The sequence below is a fragment of the Chironomus tepperi genome, unplaced genomic scaffold, assembly GCF_022539635.2.
Source record: "Chironomus tepperi strain 1889 unplaced genomic scaffold, CSIRO-AGI_Ctep_v1 contig_99, whole genome shotgun sequence".
Classification (NCBI taxonomy): Eukaryota; Metazoa; Arthropoda; class Insecta; order Diptera; family Chironomidae; genus Chironomus; species Chironomus tepperi.
This window is the reverse complement of record NW_027226221.1, coordinates 17,683-37,207: the sequence shown is the minus strand read 5'-3', so window position 1 is coordinate 37,207 and position 19,525 is coordinate 17,683. Positions and strand designations below refer to the sequence as shown.

The 19,525-nt window shown below is 32.1% G+C and overlaps 2 protein-coding genes across 2 annotated transcripts; one reads left to right on the top strand and one right to left on the bottom strand.

Moving 5' to 3' along the window:
* Positions 1-782: 782 nt before the first annotated feature.
* On the bottom strand, positions 783-4,259 carry Ttc7 (tetratricopeptide repeat domain 7). Its single transcript, XM_070635779.1, has 5 exons — positions 4,098-4,259; positions 3,643-4,037; positions 2,230-3,583; positions 1,738-2,173; positions 783-1,345 (listed from the first exon to the last, which is right to left on the bottom strand). The coding sequence occupies exons 1-5, from the start codon at positions 4,213-4,215 to the stop codon at positions 1,213-1,215; spliced, it is 2,436 nt and encodes an 811-aa protein (XP_070491880.1). The 5' UTR covers positions 4,216-4,259; the 3' UTR covers positions 783-1,212.
* Positions 4,260-7,949: 3,690 nt separating this feature from the next.
* On the top strand, positions 7,950-19,326 carry LOC139087090 (putative inorganic phosphate cotransporter). Its single transcript, XM_070635784.1, has 15 exons — positions 7,950-9,041; positions 14,996-15,072; positions 15,205-15,402; positions 16,756-16,860; positions 16,917-16,976; positions 17,040-17,085; positions 17,148-17,284; positions 17,354-17,384; positions 17,502-17,650; positions 17,714-17,797; positions 17,864-18,118; positions 18,182-18,257; positions 18,336-18,379; positions 18,455-18,475; positions 18,550-19,326. The coding sequence occupies exons 1-15, from the start codon at positions 8,945-8,947 to the stop codon at positions 18,736-18,738; spliced, it is 1,569 nt and encodes a 522-aa protein (XP_070491885.1). The 5' UTR covers positions 7,950-8,944; the 3' UTR covers positions 18,739-19,326.
* The last annotated feature ends 199 nt before the right edge of the window (positions 19,327-19,525 follow it).

Sequence of the window (19,525 nt, the reverse complement as noted above, 5' to 3'; positions counted from 1 at the left end):
CGAAAGGTTCTATTGTCCTGGATAAAATTTTGACTTTGTATCGGATGAAATGATTATGAGTGTCAATGCCTTTGATCAATACCTTGGTATAGAAGGACATCCATTGAGGTTGACGGAGGGGTTGATGAGAAGTCATCCTTCCTTTTGTTTTGAGAACTTTGTAATCATTTGAAAAAACTTGAAATTTGAGCCAAAAAACTCTTAAACTTAGCACACCTGGACACATTTATGAGTCCTTAATACAATGTATGGAATGCATGTTCTGTTTCCAATCAACTTTATAATGTAGTCAATTATGATTTTAAAATTTCACTAAAATCATGAATAATATCCTCGGTAATATAGTGGTAAGTATCTCTTTATTCAAATTGAATCTATAAATCTCAATTCTTTAATACTAACTTTTCTCATGAAATGAACGTTAATTGTTACTGAATTAAGATTTACTGCTGAAATAAATAAGCTTTGAAAATTATGAAGAAGTGCCAATAAATCAACAAGTTATTTAATTTTAAAAGCTTTCAACGGTTTATAAAAATTCAAATTAAGCTTCCCGTAAGGCGTAGGAAATAGAAGCTTTGAATGAATCTAATAAGTTTGCATGCAAACTATCATGCTGTAAACTATCGCATGTTCATTCAAATCACTTTATATTTTAGTTATTTCCACATCAATAAATACTTTTGTCTTTATTCTTTTCGTACGGATACTTATTTACATATTTTCTATCTATTAATTCTTATTACAAAACAAATTTTGTTATTATGAATTAATTATTGAATGATTTATTCAAAAAACTCATCAACTATTAGGATAAATATTTTCGTTTTTTTTGTCCATAAATTTAGAATGAAATGCTAATATCATATCCATTACGATACTTATAATAAATGTGTTTAATACGTTAAGTTGCGATTCGTTTTTTAACTTTGATTAAGTTCCTCAAATACCGTTAATGAATAAAATTTTTTACATATAAATAGTATAACAGTTTAGTGAGAATATGGTCCATACCTCATTAAAATTACCTCCAATATTCTTATAAGAAGAAAAAACAACAACATTATCATATGATTATTAAGAAACAAATAACTAGCTTATGCCTTCAACAAATATTCATTTTTTTGCAACCTTTAATGGCACCAATTAATAAAATAATATTGCAATTAGATGAGTTTTTTTTTTCCTTTAATATCTTTGGAATGGTTCGTTTCAATCAAAAGCTAAATTAATTGATGTGAAAGGTAAAACAGGACATGACGGTTCTAGTGATAACGATGTTGCCATACAGTCCGATGAAGCTGTAAAATCATCAAGACTTTCCATCACTTTCCCAAGTGTATACCTGTAAGACAACATTACAATAAGTTATAAATTGTAGAATATTTTAATAGGTATAAGTAAGACGTAAACGTAAGATACAAGCATAATTCGTAATACGTAAACGTCATACGAAAACGTAATACGTAGACGTAAACGAAATACATAAAGTAATACGTAAACGTAAACGTAAACGTAATACGCAAACGTAAACGTAATACGCAAACGTAATATGCAATAAGTAAACGTAACATGTAATACGTAAACGTAATGCGTAAACGTAATACGTAAACGTAAACGTTATACGTAAACGTAATACGTAAACTTAATGCGTAAACGTAATACGTAAACGTAATACGTAATTATAATACGTAAACGTAATACGCAGGTATTTTACGTAAAGTATAATAAACTCACCAAATATTAGGACAGTTAGGATCAATCTTGGCTGCATCTTTCAAATACTTTTCAGCAAGCCGTGGCTCTCCAAGATAATAATGAGCTTCTCCTAATGCTCTTAAAGCTTCAGGAAATAGTGGATTAGCAGATACGGCATTAAGATAGCATTGCTTTGCTTCTTGCCATTGATTTAAGTACACATTTGCTTTCCCCTTCATGTACATTACGTGATGTGATAAGGGATTAATCGACATTGCTTCCTGAATACAGTTTTCAGCTTCATTTGGTAATTCTGATGCAAGATAGATGTCGGCAAGAAGGATCCAAATTTTTAATTGAATTGACCATGCTTTTGGTGATCCAGGACGAGGTGTAAATGAAGATAAGGAACTAGCTGCTTCGCTCAATGCATGATCTACGCGAGATGCTGCCAGAGAGGCTGGATGAATTGAATCTGTAAAGTTATCATTTTATTAGTAAAAGAATGTCTAGAAATGCAGCAGAACTTACTTGAATCCTTATCGGATATAAGAGACGGTTGATATTGTACAACACTTTTCGTTTCCGAATATCGATCGTCGTGAAACTCGTTAAGACTTCCACTAATCACTTGAGTTTGTGACTCATACAAGTCCTTCCACAGACTAATCATTTTCTGGAGTGTATTTAAAGCCTGTTCTGATCCTTTCAAGTACAATTCTAGATGAGCACGTGTATGCATCAGATTAAGATTATCAGGAAATTCATCAAGAGCATCTTCAATAATTTTCATAGCTTCATATGGTCGATGATTAGCAGTTAAAAGTAGAGCAAAAAGGTGCAGACTTTGTGAGTGTTCTGCTCTTAACATAAGTGCCGTTTTTATATGAACGAGTGCTTCCGAAATATTATAATTGATTGCATGCTGTAGTGCCAAATAATATTCACTTAAATGATCATTTTGATCTATTTGAACAGCTTTCTCAAAAGCTTCGATTGCTTGTCGACTAAATAAATCTCTTTCCGATTTTAATGATGTTGTTATGGCAAGCTGCTGCAATCCAATGCCAATGAATAAATTAGCTCTTGATCTCATTCCTTTTGTTTCCTTCTTCAAAGCCTCATATGAGAATTGTAGACCTTCATGGATTAATCCTAATTGCTCATAGCATATTTTAGCTGACATTAATAGTTGAACAGTATCGCATGGCGATAATTTTGTGGAATCTTTTAATGCATTTAATGCATGTTGGTATCGATTCAATGAAATAAGACTTAATGCATATTGTTTCCATATATGTGGCTCATTAAATGAAAATTTTAATGCCTTTTCAAATGAATCGTGTAGAAATGATATTTGACCCCATCGAACTGTAGCTAGGGTCAATAAGTCATAAACGGCAGTAACATTTCCTAACGCATGTAAACGTGCGATACGAAATTCTGGACTTTGTGATAAAACAGCATCACGATTAGCTAGTGCTTCAGCTATTAATAGCAACAATAACGTTTCTTCGTGTTGATTTTTCGGAATAAATTGATTTCGAGTCGTATATCGTCTTGGCATCCACAACTTTTTCGCTCCACTTGTGTTCATTCGACTATTATTTGACGGTGGCGTATAAAGTGTACCTGAGACTCCACGTAATAGAACTTCAGCCAATTGACGTGCTAATGTTAATCGTAATGATTGAGTTGCTTTTGTTTCAACAGCACTTAACATACAGCGATAGCGATCAATTGCAGCTTGTAATCTATCTAATTTAATTAAAACTATTGGTGAACGTTGTAGTGCTGTTTCCAAAATTGCACCCATATTCGCTGGACCTTCTTGGCTTTGCAAATATAATAGACCAATGTCAGCCGCACGTTCAAAGCAATTAATCTGCAATTTAATGCTTTATAGCCTTGCGTTAAAATTGAGAATAATGGATGTTAACTTACCATTTCTGTTTCCATTTCGGCAGTTTTGAATTTCGACGTACCTTTTGGATTTTTTGCTTCGATACATAATCCTTTTGAGGCATATGATTCAGCTAAAATCCTTAATGTCCTTGAACTTAATGTAATTTCTTGTTTAAGACTGTCTATATCTGATAGCTTAAAATGCTCTAAACTCTCTTCAAATTCGCCACACGCATAATACAGTTTCGCAAGTAATAAATGAGAATCTAGAGCAAGCCCTGCTTTCCGTCCATCTTCTCCACAAACTGAAATCAACAATCTCTTTGCATCTGCTAATCCTATTCGTGCCTTTCCAAAATTTGTCTCAACTGGTGGATTTTCCTCTAAATAGCTTTCTAATTTACCTTCTCCGATTAGAAAATTCGATAAAGCCTCTAAAAATTGGATATGAGTCAGAAAAATTTGTCATTGGATAATTGAAAATTTCTAATTACCGTGACTTGGACTTGAAGCTTTTAATTCCTCTGCTAATTCTATTGATTTTTGCCATTTGCCTTCACTTCTACATAGCTCTATTGTATTTTCGATCTTTCCAGCTCGTGCTTTGGCCATTATTTAGGAAAATTAACAAAATTATATTCTTTTAGTCTTCTTTTTATTTTGGTTTGTTTTGAAAAAAAATTGAGTGCTACGAATGAAAATGATGTATGTCCAAAAATTGTATCAAACTTAAGACTTCTTATTGTCATAGGATCTGGGGACATTTTGGAAATGAAGTACTATATAGATTTAGAGATGGTTGCATGAGTTAAATGGTTAAAACAAGGAAATAAATAAAGAACTTACATCATTTTCATTCAAAAGACCTCAATTTTGATCACAACAAAAATCATTTGAATTTTCATTAGCCGTTAAATTTAAAATGGATTTTAATATTAAAAGAGAATTGTTTTGCAATCAAATTTACACACTAACATGAATAAATTCAGTTAATTGATTAGGATTAAACATAATTTAATAAAATAATAGAAGAAATTAATTAAAAATCTTAGTAAGCTCAACGGTTTTTGAAAATTCAAAATTATTTTTGAAAAATCATTTAAATTCAAACTTACGGTTATAACCAAAAATTTTACGAAAGAAGTCCATTAATTAAATTCACAAAAACAGTTTTATGCTTTATAATATGCAACAACAAATCTGTAAATAAACAAATCAATTAATATTACATGACAAATGAGACGAATTAATGATAAAAATAAATCAATTATCTGTCAATTGGATCTTAATTTTTAAACGACGTATGCATGTCAAAATAGAAGAAACATGTATTGACAGTTGCATATACATCAGAATTTCTAATAAAACTAATTGATCCGACTATAAAAATCAATGGTTTGTTTACAGTCTTCGTTTTTTCTTCGCTCTCTGAGTTTTCATTTCTTTTGCACGTGGTTTTTTTGAAAAAACAATTTTGTTTGTTTTCTCAATGCTTGCTTATGTGTCTATTAATAAAGTTGTTGTCTGAAATTTCATAATTTTAATTGAATGGAAATAAAACCTTAATCAGATAAAAACCCCAGTAATGCAGGTTATATTATAAATTCTACTGTCCCTGAGATGTATCACTATCGTACGTACCCTCAGGACAAAAACTCTAGATTTAATTACTCTCATATCAAGGTGATAATAAGATTGAAATGGGGTACAATTAGCGCTTATAATATAAATATTAATATTTTAATTAGGGAGATATTCTTTATTTTCTAATATTTATTTAATTATATCCTTCCTTATACATCTCCGGGTGTATCTTCCTTGAGCAATAATAAATGAACTGTCATAGATGTTAACGACACATTTGTAAATGACGCAGTTCAAAAATAGAACTTTCTAGAATGTTTAAAGCACGAGATTCTAATACACGGCTATCAATAGCTAGACGGAGATTCCTTTAGTTATTTCATAATATCGATCTCTAATTGCTGTTGTCTTCTACGTGCAAAATGTCTTATCCCTGGTCATTACTTTTTTATCCTCCCTCCAGAAGCTAAAAACAACTTAGTTACCTGATCGTCACAGTCATATTATGCTAATTTTTTATTGGGAAAATACTCATAAAACATACGTAACGATAATCAAATGATGTCAGGCCACATTGACGTCATTTCATTGCTATGCAGCTATACAGTGACTTAGCTATGCTCCAACGAACGATAATCTGATACGACGTTATAAATTGTTAAGGACCTGTTAGTGACTAGTTAACGCAATAGGCACAAAGTATTCATGGGATTCTAGTGGTCCAGAGGCAAGTTTAATGTTATCTTCATAAAAATTGCCACTTGGGTGCCATGTCGCATACATCTGGCTGCCATTGTAAATCTGTGCGGATAGAGTAAGGACAAGTTAATGACTAATGTTTTTTATCCACTCAATTTTGTTTTTTCGTTCAGTTTAATGACTTAGTCCCCATTTCTGGATCACAAACAAACACTTGAATTTAAGATTATCATCAGAAAGGAGGTGCCGAAAATCAGATGTTCATTACAACATTGAAAACAATTGTAATACAGTGCTACTCAAATTATTAACCATGAAAAATCATCATGAGTCTGTCATCAAAATTATATTTAGACAACAATGTATACAAAAGCTGCGCCTACTTAAATTATACTCCGCTGTATACTAATTATTCGAGAACCTTACTACAAGTCAGGTTCAAGAGAAAAAAATTACTGTAGTGACAACGAGAACTCACTTTTGTCCCGAAAGACTAAGCATGAGCAATTTTAGAGTTTTTAGCCAAATTTTCATACAAAACAGGATCAAGATCACAAGAGTATACATTAGGTTACTATCGCGAGATTCTCATGCGAAAGTACGGCTGGATAGGTCACACACTTCAAAAACGCATCACAGTAGAAAATGTCAATGCGGGCACAAGTTTGTTTGGATGGAATCCACGAGGAAAAAGACGACCTGGAGCTCCAAAACAACATGGCGTAGGACGGTTTTAAAAGAATGTCAGTTAGATGCAAAGACGGAGAATTTGAACAAACTTTGTGATAAGGCCAGCAACAGAGTCAGATGGAAGTCCTTTTGTAGAAATCTAGGCTCCACATCGGAGCATGGTTCCAGAAAGTAAGTAAGTACATTAGTTTACAAAATTTGGTATGGTCGAGTAAATTCTATATGACTGCATCTATATATCTTGATCAAGATGTGAAGGTTTTGGCTTGTATCTCAATTAACTCAACGTATTCAATTGGACACTGCTACATCGACGAATTAAAGGCAAAACTTGGGTGAAACGAGAAATTGTCCTGTCGACACCATGACGACTGACTTGGATCTATTCCCGAATGGACAAAAATACGGTATCACTACTTGATGTCAGGTCAATGTTCATTTTTGTCCACACCGGATCTCTACTTCGAAATATGCAAATATCCGCAATTGCGCCTCTAAAAAGCACTTTATAAAGGTTGAGAACCCCTGCTGTTAGATAACAACTTCCACTAAATTCCAACTAAATACAACGACAAATTTAAATCAAAAATAAGTAAATCGATTAAATGGAAAATTTGATAAAATATTCAGAGAACAAAATGACACACTAGCGGGTCGCATATTTATTTCCATTCAAAGATAATATTTTTTTGTTAATGGTATATGATATCATACGATGAACTACAATGTAAAATGAGAGCATACATAAAGCAAATTTCAAAGACATTTTGACTGACAGTGTCGCCCCGAGAATGAAGAATTCCTTTAATAAACATATTTGAACATTTTCACCCGGTTTTTTTTGTGTGTAATGTTCAAATTTGCAGTATGATAAAGATGATGAGAGATGATGACTGACTACGTGATCGCATGCACTATGAGAGGACGAAAATGTATGGCGAATTTGTGTCTACAAAAAAGCGTGTCCAACACTCCAAAAAAAAGACATTGAGCTTTAGCAAAAATTACCAATTTTTCATTCTGTTCTGTGTAGAGTCATAAAAACTCTATTAACACAGTAACGTAAAAAATGAGAGAATACTCAACAAAAAAAAGAAGTGATAAGAATTGGCTTGTGAGTCGAACTGGTTTTTTTTTTTGGGTGTTAGAAAGAAGCACATGTTCGAAATATTTATATGTGTAAATTTAATTATTCACCCCTGAGTCTCATTCATGTGTACGCATTTGAAAACCTAAACTGTATATAACTTTACTGAGAGAATTGAGAATATATTTTTTTTCTATACCACATGCAAGTAAAAGTGTGATTGTGAATCACTCTATATCACTCGACAATGAGAAAATAAAAAATTGTGTGGAACAGATCACTGAAATCATTCAAGTCGTAAACATATTCTTTTAAAACTTTACTAGAAAGAGAATAATTTTTCCTACAAAAAAATAGGAAGGAACAGAAATAAAAAAAATAAAAAAAATATATAAGAAGAACCTGCACGCAAATTATTTTATTGTTCAGTGGAATTTGGTGATATAAACATTACTTAAAGAGACTAATTAGAAAGTTTTTTTTTTTTTTGTACTTCTGATGACAATATAAAAGACCTTGTGTGGATGTACAATTATTAAAAAAAAAAAGCCATGTGTTTTAAGTTGATTCAAATATCTTATCAATTTATTTCAAATGTAACTTAAAAGGAAAAATAAGAGAATACACACAAGTGGAAGTATATATATGTAAATTCCACAAGTATATTTGTTTATAAAAGAGCTTATGGAATATATAATAAAAAATTAAGGCACCGGTCGGAAATACAATACAACGATCACATCGAACAGTTTATTAATTGCAAAAAAAAAATTGAGAATTCATAAAAAAATTAATTCTTTCGGAAATTGTGAAGCTTGTAGGAGGGCGACACACATCACAAGACAGAAGTTCTTATTATCTTAGTGAAATTATATTTTTGTTTATTGTTAAAAATAGAATTTATTTTCTCTTGTGACTTTTTTTCTTTGCTCAAAAATATTCAAACTCCTATCGGAAAAACGTGCCGACAGAGAAAGAACTTGGCCGCGCAAAGTAAGAAAAAAAAAAAGTATATCTACGTCTCTCTGGGTTTCTGAAGGAGACTACAAACACGAAAAAAAAAAAACCTGTGATAATATTTCATCTCATCTGACGAATCTGTGATCTTCAAGTCGTGCGAAAAAAACGTTTTTCAAACACGCAGCTATCACAAGATTACAACTGAAAAGACGTAAACATATATTTTATTAATTTCGGAAAATTTTCCTTCACGACGTTTGGGAAAGCGGCGTTCTCGTTACAATTTAAAAGAAGAAAAAAAGACATTTGTCTAAAATCAATATGGTATCATCACGAAATAATCACCGGAACGGTCACGTTTTAGTAGGAAATCATCAGACACAAATGGAGAGTGATAACGATGCTGCTATCAATAAATGTGAGTGTTTCTTTTTACTACAAAGTTTTGATGAAATGATTTCAGATTTATTTATTATTTTTTTTTTTCATTCTTCAACTTGCTTACTTGTTGTCTCGTTTTGAAAATAAATTATAAGAAAGTCCTCGTGTCATTGATCGCGGGAACATGAACGCAGTTTTGTAGCAATATGTACATTAATTTGATTAGCATATTTTGAATATTCTAGTAAATTTAAATTTAATGAAAGTTTGAAATTATTAAAGTTAGAAAATCTAATTTGATGTATGATTTGAGTGTTATCTGATGTATTTCACCATATTCTGGCGAATTTGCTAATTCGAGAGTAAGGTCATTGTGACTGAGTGATTAAGTAACAGACCGAATATCTGAATAATTCTTTTATGAGTACATGAGTTCGATTCTCACTAGACATCGATCTTACTTACTTCGCTGGCCCAATAGATCATCTGCAATCCATGTCTACTCATAGGTTACGTCTGATGCTGACTCTTCGCTAGCTGCCCTTTGTCAATAATGAATACAAGAGACCGATCTTTCAATCACTGTATAAAATGTTGTCCATATTACAAGTATTCGCACAAGACATTACAACTAGAGTAGAAACACAATCTTGTATCTATAGACTTTCATTAGTTAATGTAGCTAATTGCTCATACCTGTATTCAGTTGTTCAATAAACCAAAATGCTTTGATAACGACATTAGAATTTTATTATATCTGAGGATGTCTCTTTCCTTATTTACTCTCCCTGAGGACGTCTTCCTACTTATTTATTTACTTACTATAACCATGTCATCTATCTGGTTCTTGTCTCAATTTCAATAAACGAAACTAAACCCTAACAGTCGTAGTCATTGAAGATCATACTCTCAAGAGCAGAGAACGCTCAAGAACGATATGATCATCCAGTACATTTTAGATGCTCTAAAGAGCATACTCTTTGTCTATTTGGACCTGCATTTCCTGCATTTTAGATTCGCAGATCTGCATTGTTCTATTGTACCATATAGTTCATCCGAAGCTCCATGCATGCACGTTTTGGATGAACCCTTCAAAGTAGTGGCATCTAGTCCCTCAGCCATTCAGTCAAATAAACTGCATTTAAGTCATTTAATTTTCAAATTGCGCTAAAAAAAGTTGCGTTGCTTATTTTTATTTTTTTCACATATTCATGAAGGAGGAATTACGTTGAAGGATAAAGTGTAAGGTTCCCTTAATACTTTTTCTTCCTCCTCTCTAGCAGATTGCTATACATTTGCAATCATACACATTTGCTTACTTCAATTAAATCGCAATAAATTTACAATTTATTCTAATAAATACACGAGAATATCTCATGATAGAATTTGGCATTTTATCGAATTGTTGTCTACGTAAAAACTCTCCTTTGTTAATTCATACACGTGACATAAAGCATTTTGTGTTTTTCATTGAATAAAGGAATCGGATTATCTTTTTGGAATTCTTGTAGATTTTGCAAAATGTATGAAAAATGCTGCCGCATACAAAATAAAAATTTGCAACTTTTACGCTTGCCATAAATTCTATTCATGAACATTTCATAGTTTTTTCTAGTCAAAATTCAATTTAAAAATATATTGTTCTTGAAAAGGATGCCAATATTGAAGGTTTTATATTTTTTGCGCACAATGTCGACGTTGTGACTTAGAATACCTGGAATAAAGGAATTTCATAAATGAGTAAATAAAAATTATTTCCACGAAATCTGTTGGAAAAATATTTAATAAATTCAATGCCTACACATTATTAGCTACTGCGGCGTTCGTCTAATTTTTATGAAAAAATCCAAATATTTGAGAATTAATCCTGAATTTTAGAGGAACTCTCTGAGTATATTGAAAGCATTTTCGTACTCAAATTTCTTCACAATGCATCGGAATTTCAAGGGTGACATTGAGGATATTTGCAGTATTCTAGAACTCTCTTTCTAAAAATCATAAAAGGTCATGAACGATCTTTAGACCAGTGGTGTTCAAACTGCGTGCCGTGACACACTAATGATTATAGGAAAAATGAATATAAAAGTATAAATTTCCATTGAGTTTTTCCAAAATTTTCTCCAATTTTCCAGTGAAAATGTATAAACTTTTCCGGTTTCATAATGCTCCAGCAGACAGCATGCTCAAGCAGTATAATTAACCTAACCATGCCCAAAGTCTTTTCAGACATGATTCTTACGTAGATTTTGTAGTTTGATTTGATATCTTGAAAATGTAAATTGATGGTCCACGAATTTAAATAATTTTATGATTTATTCACTGTTGAGTTCACTGTCTGTTCATATGAGCAGACTAAAGTAGGAAATAGGCTTGCTTATTTGAAGGATTCTGTATTCAGAAGCATATTCAGCATATTTTATTAAAACCGATCTTTTATTGACTATCATCAATTCTATCAGCAAAAAAATGACTAAGTATCCTTGAAATAATTCTTGCAGTCAGTGACACTGATAAGTCGATAGTCAGGATGATTCTAGTATTTCAGTTCAATTTAATCAGTTGTAATTAGGAATGACCTTACAATTCTGATAAAAGATCATGCCGCTAATTGCTTTATTCATCACTTTTCCCCGTGTTCTCTTCGTGGATTGTCCTTTATTTTGAAGTGTTTCTAATTAACTCTTACTTGAGTGTTATCTGAATGTTTTTTTGCTAAGCGGTTTCGACATAAAAAAAACTATTATCATCATAGTGACAGTGAAAATGAGAGATAACCATGTAGAATTACGTCATTTAAATCTAAATTTATCCTCGCAATTAGTCTTCAATCCCGAGCGGGGCAATGCTTTGAAGAGTAATTATTGCCATAAAAGTGGATCGGAGTCAGTCGTCATGATGCGTTCAGGTCAACTACTCGTCGTACTGTAATGTTGCCCTCTTGATTTGACTCTAGTCTGAAGCTAGATTTCAGTGAATCTGGCTTAAAGCTAGAGTAAAGCTATCATGGGGTGGGGCCAAGATGGGGATGCCATCCTACTATTTTTTATTATATATATATACTTCATTCCTAGCTTACACGTTGTACTGTTCGGACAAATAGCATCAAATTTATTGTTATCAAATCAAATCTCATTAAAAGATTATTAAAACTGTTAGGAAGCTTAAAAAAATTTAGAGAATATTTCAGAGTAAACAATTTTATTCATCAAAACAATATATCATTACTAAAAACCGCTACAGAATTTAATGAAAACAATGTCATTTCCCTCTGCGAATGATGTAGATCAGTATTTTTTATTATATATATATACACATTAATTTTGATCTCTTGAAACAACATATTATATTTTTAGTGCTATAATTTAGGTTGTTTGTCATACTGTCTGTCTGCTTTTTAATCCTCAACTACATTTTCATTAGCGGAATTTACAGCTTCATATAAATCCCCATAGAACAGTAATGGGCAAACCTGTGAGCCGAGAATAGTATGTCGGTAATGTCAAGGACCGTAATCTGTGCGACCGGTTTCGATGGAGATTTACCACAGAAGTGTGCCGTGAAGTATCAAACCTAAGTGAAACAGGCTGCGATTACCCGACGGTATTTCTAGTTACTTAATTGAAATTTGTGGAATTTGCCATATTGTCACATATTTGCTACTAAACTTACGATCGACTAATCGCATTCTATTCCACTCGAGAAAGGTTGCCCACTAGCATAGAATTCAGTGAATTTTCAGATTCCGTCAGTAAAATATTTTTAGGATGCTCCATTGCTGCTTGCGCAAAAATATATAATTTCTTGCGCAATTTTGGACAAGTAGGCGATTGATTTTGGCGACACAAATCTTTAATTTTTGGACGATTAACCCTCCTTTCTTACGTTGTTTTGGTTTCAAAGGGCTTCAGGATGCTTCTAGATTATTTTCAAAATATTTCAGAGTTGGAAACGCGAAAAAATTACCAAAACAAAATTTTGAAATTTTTATGTGCAATTTTGGACAAGTAGGCTAGCACAAAAAATTTTGTTGTGATAATTTTTTTGAATTTTCAACCTCAGAAATATTTTAAAATGATCAAGAACCATCCGTAAGACAGCGTTGTAAAAGAGGGTAAGTAATCAGAAAAATGATGTTTTATTCCGTCAAAATTAATCGCCTACTTGTCCGAAATTGCGCAAGAAATTATATTTTTTTGCGCAAGAAATTATATTCAGTATAAATGATCGTGGAGCATCCTAAAAATATTTTTCTCACGGAATCTGATCAATTCGTGATTTTGGTATCAGCATGACGTTTAAAAATTTCCATTTAAAAATTTCATGTCAGAAAAAAATTTTTTTTTTGGTGAATTTGTTCGCGCATAGGTTAAAATTTACCGGAAATTTACTAAAACATTAAAATTTCCCTTATATTTTTCCATACCGTACCGGTATTCGAAAATTTTCATACCGGTATTTCGGTTTTCAAATAATTTCGGTATACCGGTATTTCGATACCGGTATTGAAAACTGAAGCTGACTCTTTTTCATGCCAAATTACAATGCCAAGTGCATCACTATCTCTATCAACACCTTCCTTTCAAGAGATTCCTCCCATCATTCTTAACGGGACATTATTCTAGTATAATTTCATATTTTTAGATATATGAGAGACTTGGTGCTTGAAAAGTTATTAAAAAATATTTCATTTTCGTCGTCTCTTCTGCGTGTTTTGCCAAATTTCGCAAAACATTTTGTCCTTTCGTCACGTGAAGATTTTTTCTTTCCTTCTCCTCGAGTTAATTACAAGTTTACTCTGAAAATGAAATCATTAGCTATTTGAGAATAAAAAAAGAGAGTCATGTTTACAAAAAAATAAACGCCTGACAAATGTTAAAACTATATCTTTCGTTCCTCTATGGGTGATTATTGTATAGGTACACACGTTTTAAGATACCTATTTGCACACATGTTTATCACTATCGATTGAGGGATATTTATACAGTATACATAACAAATAATGCTTTTTTCTTCAGTTCATCTTGAGTGTCAGCAAGATCATTCCAATTCTTATCACTTTTTTAGTCGTTTTTCTTTGTTACCTACTTCTTCTATTGACTATTCCTTTTAATACTGCTTACTCGACCTTGAATATGCGAGAGAATGAAAATTGATCAGTGCTGAAATTTATCATCATCAATTTAAATTTGACAGTCAGTAGAATTAAGAGAGATCATCAAGGTCATCAAGGCCATTCAATATTAATTTTTTTTTTTCTTTTGTACGTGACGCGTTTTCTATTTTTATTGTTCTTAGAGCCGCTGATAAAGAACATTATCAGAGTAATAAAACATATATCAAATTGCACTCAATCGACATGCTATTAGAGCGTGTTAAAGATACGATTAATGCAACTTTTGGCACTGACAAGCACTTTCACTCAGAACACAGGTTAAGGAACGGATTATTTCATTTCATTTAGCACGTTAGTGATTCGCTAAGTAGGAATATTCATGCGTAATAGCTCAGCTGTTGCTAGGCTGATTGATCATTATTAAGACAGTGACATTTATATATTTTTGGACATACACATGTGTCTGATGTAGTCTAATAATTTAAAAAGATTTTTTTTTTATTAGCGTTCAATATTGATAGAAATATCAACGGTAGTGCAAAGTTCCAATAAGAAACGTGCTGTCATTTAAGCACTACTACGGCGTTTACGATAAAATATTTTTCATGTGATCTGAAAAATCTCCCAAAATTGGTGGGATTTTATCGTCGTTTTGCAATTTTTGATAAACTTTTATAGAAGCGATAATAAAAAAAAAAGTAAAAATCGTATCGGACATGATAAGGAAAAATATGATCAAAACGTGATTTGTTGGCGACCCACGCTTAATAATTTATTTTTACATCAATCATTCATCACTTATGACATTTTAAAAATCTTTTAATGATGTTTTAAATTACTTGATAAAGAAATAATTATTAACTTACTTCTTGTTACAGCTCCAGGTGTAGGAACGCGACATTATGTTTCCTTTATGCTATTTTTGGGAATGGCTAATGCATATATCATGCGAACTGTAAGACATACCCCATCAGACATAGGGCATGCTTTCAACCACTACGGTACCAAAAAGCGTTCTCTATGTCTCTTATGGATGTATTTCATAAAATTCACATACTTTACATAATTGAATTATTAAACATTCTAGAATATGTCAGTGGCTATAGTCGCTATGGTCAATCACACAGCTATCCACTCAGATGCTGATTTACTTGATGATGAATGTCCTGACACTGACTATGGTAATTCAACGCATGATTATATGCAGGATGGTGAATTTGATTGGTCCACAAAGAAACAAGGTTGGATATTATCATCATTCTTCTACGGATATGTCATAACACAGGTATGCTATTCATCTATTCATTCTAATAATCCATCATGCATAGATTTCCAAAAATTTAGAATCAAGTTCATTATAATGTTTGAATAGATGTATATTGTAGTACATTTTCATCAACACAGACTAGTATTTTTTGCGCCAAAATACGCTAAATATACCATACACAAAAATAATCGAAGAAAACAAACTCCACACATCTATTTGGCTAGGATGTTCATATTATATTTTCTGAAAATATACTGTTATATTCCCGGTGACGTTATTACCACCTGTAAATTATTTTTGCAATAATTTTTGCATTTCCACGGAATTTTAAGCACAAATAGCTATTCGAGTTATCAGCTTATAAAAGGAAATTCTTAATGTGCTCAATGTGAGTCGAAGTGGCTCGGTGGCCGAATGGTTTCGTCCTTCGGCACCTAATTATTGTAATACCGACCAAGTGGTCATGGGTTCGAAACTCGACAGAAGAAACTTTTTCATTAGTCCTTTTTCGAATCATATGCAGTGGAAACGCAGCTCACAGCCTCACTTTGTAGGCTAAAGTCAATTAGCTGAATATAGCGTCATCAAAGGATCAGATGATCTTCTCTATAAGCTAAACTTGGTGCAGTAGTGAACTGACGCATCCCTCATACGTTAAACATTCATTAGCCACAAAACGCCCTAACTTAGCTCTGGATCTCATTGATCAAAATCACTAAAGGAAATCCTTAATGCGATCACGACAGATGACGTGTTTTTTCGAAGAATGCTATTGCACTCCATCCCCGCAATTTCTTATCAGTAATCATATTTTGATAGCTTAATAATACTTAAAAAAAAGACGGAAATCATGATGATTTATTTCATGACCAAAACGTGATTTAAAAATGTAAACTGTTCTCTTCATGCGACTATATACATATGATAATCGCGCATTTGTTTTTATAATGAAATCCTATAATAATTTATGGCGCTTACACTTAGTCATCTAAATATAAATTAAATAATTGTTCACTGATACGAAAAATATAAGAAGATGAAAAGTGAATGCGACATTTTTCCCCGTCTAAGGAACAAAAAAAAAGTGCAGAACGTGCCTGTCAAGAGCTTTTAAATCTCGAGTGTGTGGATGAAGTTTGTCATATAAATATAAATAGACGATATTCTTTAGTTCAATAACATGTTTATTTATTTTGTATCTAAAGAACTACGACAAGTAGTTTCAAATATGCAAATCTTCCTTATCGCGTATGGCTTTGTCGTCTGTTCCTTCATATTGTATGTGAATCATTCTCTTTTTTTTATCATTCAAACATTATATCATAGACATAAAATAATATCATAGAGATATTAAACGTTATTCTTTTTTAGATTCCTTTTGGAATTTTGGCAAAGAAATATGGAAGTTTGGGGTTCTTAGGATGGGGAATGTTCATAAATAGTGTATTCGGATTTTTAGTCCCCGTATCAGCACACGTTAGTATCTATTATTAATCAATATTTTCTCCTCAATATTTAAAAGATATTTTTAGATGGGTGTCACATGGCTGATTATCGTGAGATTTATTCAAGGTCTAGGAGAAGGACCAATCGTAAGTTTTGCATTTTTTATTGAATTAAGAGATTTTTGATCAATTATCAATCATATGTATTAGGTGCCATGTACGCACGCTCTTTTAGCGAAATGGATTCCTCCAAATGGTAAATTTATCTTTTATATTATCACTATTCAATATTGTATACATGGCAAGTATATATTATAGAGAGAAGTCGTCTTGGAGCTATGGTATATGCGGGTGCGCAATTCGGTACAATTATATCAATGCCGTTATCAGGTATACTGGCTCAGTATTCTTGGCCTTCCATATTCTACGTCTTTGGTGCTATGGGTGTGGTGTGGGTGAGTATTCAGACTTTGTGAAATCATGAAAAAAAAAATGTGAAACTTTATCTTTACATTTTACTACAGAGTATTATCTTCCTATGGACTGTATATGAAGGTATATAAAACTTAGATTGCTTATCACTATTTCCCCTAAAAAATAATTATGTTATTTGACAAATTGCGTATAATTGCCAAGTATTAAAACTTGTCTACACCTTACTATGATTCACAGAACCTCAAGCATGCCCAAAAATTGATCCAGAAGAGAAAGAATTTATTGTTAAATCCATTTGGGGTAATGAGGCTGTTAATCGATCACCTGAAATTCCATGGATGTCTGTATTAACGTCAATGCCATTCTATGCAATCTTATTTGCACATGTAAGCAAATTCCTTATTCTTATTGTCAACAAGTTTTTGATGTAAATATTATTATCGTTTCAGATGGCTCAAAATTATGGATATGAATTCCTCATGACTGAATTACCAACATATATGAAACAAGTTTTAAGGTTTTCAATCACAGAAGTATGCGATCATAAAAATTATTAATCATAGTTCCTCAATAAATAATATGAATTTTATCTATTTTAGAACGGCGTATTAAGCTCCGTTCCATATTTAGGAATGTGGATCTCATCAATATTACTTTCAATGGTAGCTGACTGGCTCATCTCCACTAATAAATTTTCTATTACAAAGACAAGAAAAATTTTCAACTCAATTGGTCAATTTGGACCGGCAATATGCTTAGCGGCTGTATCATATACGGGATGCGATAGAGCATTGACTGTTTTTCTACTCACACTCGGTATAAGTTTGAATGGTGGTATATATAGTGGCTTTAAGGTGAGAATAGATTTAAATATCAATAGACTTTATGTTAATAAACTTGTGCCTTATTTTTTGTAGATAAATCATTTGGATATTTCGCCTCGTTATGCAGGAATTTTGATGAGTTTAACTAATGCATCTGCAAATATGGCAGGTAATTTGTGGTTTAGTTGACACATTGTCAACAAAAAATTTACTTCTATATGGAATTAATGTATATTCTTTTCAATAGGTTTGCTGGCTCCTATTACATGTGGTTATATAATAGAAGGAAAGGTAACTGATACTTACTAGTAATGTTCACAACGCAAATTCTGAATGAGATTTTTTTTTGTATTTTTCTATTTTTAGCCAACAATAGCGCAGTGGCGGGTAAAGAATGCACAACTTACTTATATAGTAAAAAAACAGTATTTTTCTCACTAATTAACTTTTTTCTGATTTAGATTGTATTTTTGATTGCATCGACCATTTATGGTGTATGTGCAGTATTCTACATCATCTTTGGTAAAGGTAAAAGACAACCTTGGGATAATCCAGCGAATGATGTTGTAGTTTACTTTCCGAAAAATGAAACTGACACACATGAGACTAATCGTATGCTAAATAATAATAAACAACAAGTGAGGCAATAACATCAAGATAGAGTGTAAAATGCTTGACGAGAGAGTTTCGTAGAACCTTAATTATTAATTATCAAGACGAACTACTTAATAACGTTGATGAAACTTAAATATTTCTACTTGGAACTTTATTTTAACGCATCAATAAAAGGCTCATTTTTTCTACGTATTGGAAGTTGTGGATATATGCAAATTTCCATAATTAGTAATAAAGAAAGAAAATTGCGCTTCTGAATTCATTTTTGTAAGTTAGTCGATCACAATTAATGCCAGCAAGATGCACATAAAAAAGAAAATAATTTAAAACCTAGCATATAAGTTAAATTGACTTGTTTATTATTTTTCAATTGTTAAGTTCACCATTGCAAGTAGTTTATAAAATTTAGACATTATTTTATTTTCTTTTAAGTACCAAAAAAAGCACCACTTATTTGCAGTTAATAGAATATCATAAATGAAAATCATATTTAATCCTACAATGTCCATTAAAATGCACAAAAACGTTAAATAGCATAATGATATTGATCAGCTACGTCAGTGGTGGACAACCATTTTTTGTGTCTTGGCACACGTTAGCCTTAGAGATGTGTTATCCTAGCAGGCAAATGGCTTGTTCTCAAGATCAGAGTTGCAATGCTCACAAGCATGCATTAAGGTGATAAAGGCTCTTGAGAGCATGATCTTTGCATGTTAGGGCTTGACACACCAAATAGAAAATGATTTTTTATATGGCAGACTAATATGCCCAAGTGACACAAATGAAGAAGGATTCTCTCCGGAGTTTTGAGGGCTCCTCAAC

Excerpts from the sequence above, each read along its gene's own strand:
- Ttc7 (XM_070635779.1), bottom strand. The coding sequence starts at position 4,215 with ATGGCCAAAGCACGAGCTGGAAAGATCGAAAATACAATAGAGCTATGT. Across the intron at positions 4,038-4,097 it reads AGCTTCAAGTCCAAGTCACG|AGGCTTTATCGAATTTTCTA; the intron begins GTAATTAGAAAT and ends TCCAATTTTTAG. Across the intron at positions 1,346-1,737 it reads CCTAACTGTCCTAATATTTG|GTATACACTTGGGAAAGTGA; the intron begins GTGAGTTTATTA and ends GTTGTCTTACAG.
- LOC139087090 (XM_070635784.1), top strand. The coding sequence starts at position 8,945 with ATGGTATCATCACGAAATAATCACCGGAACGGTCACGTTTTAGTAGGA. Across the intron at positions 15,403-16,755 it reads ACGGATATGTCATAACACAG|ATTCCTTTTGGAATTTTGGC; the intron begins GTATGCTATTCA and ends ATTCTTTTTTAG. Across the intron at positions 17,651-17,713 it reads ATGCAATCTTATTTGCACAT|ATGGCTCAAAATTATGGATA; the intron begins GTAAGCAAATTC and ends TTATCGTTTCAG.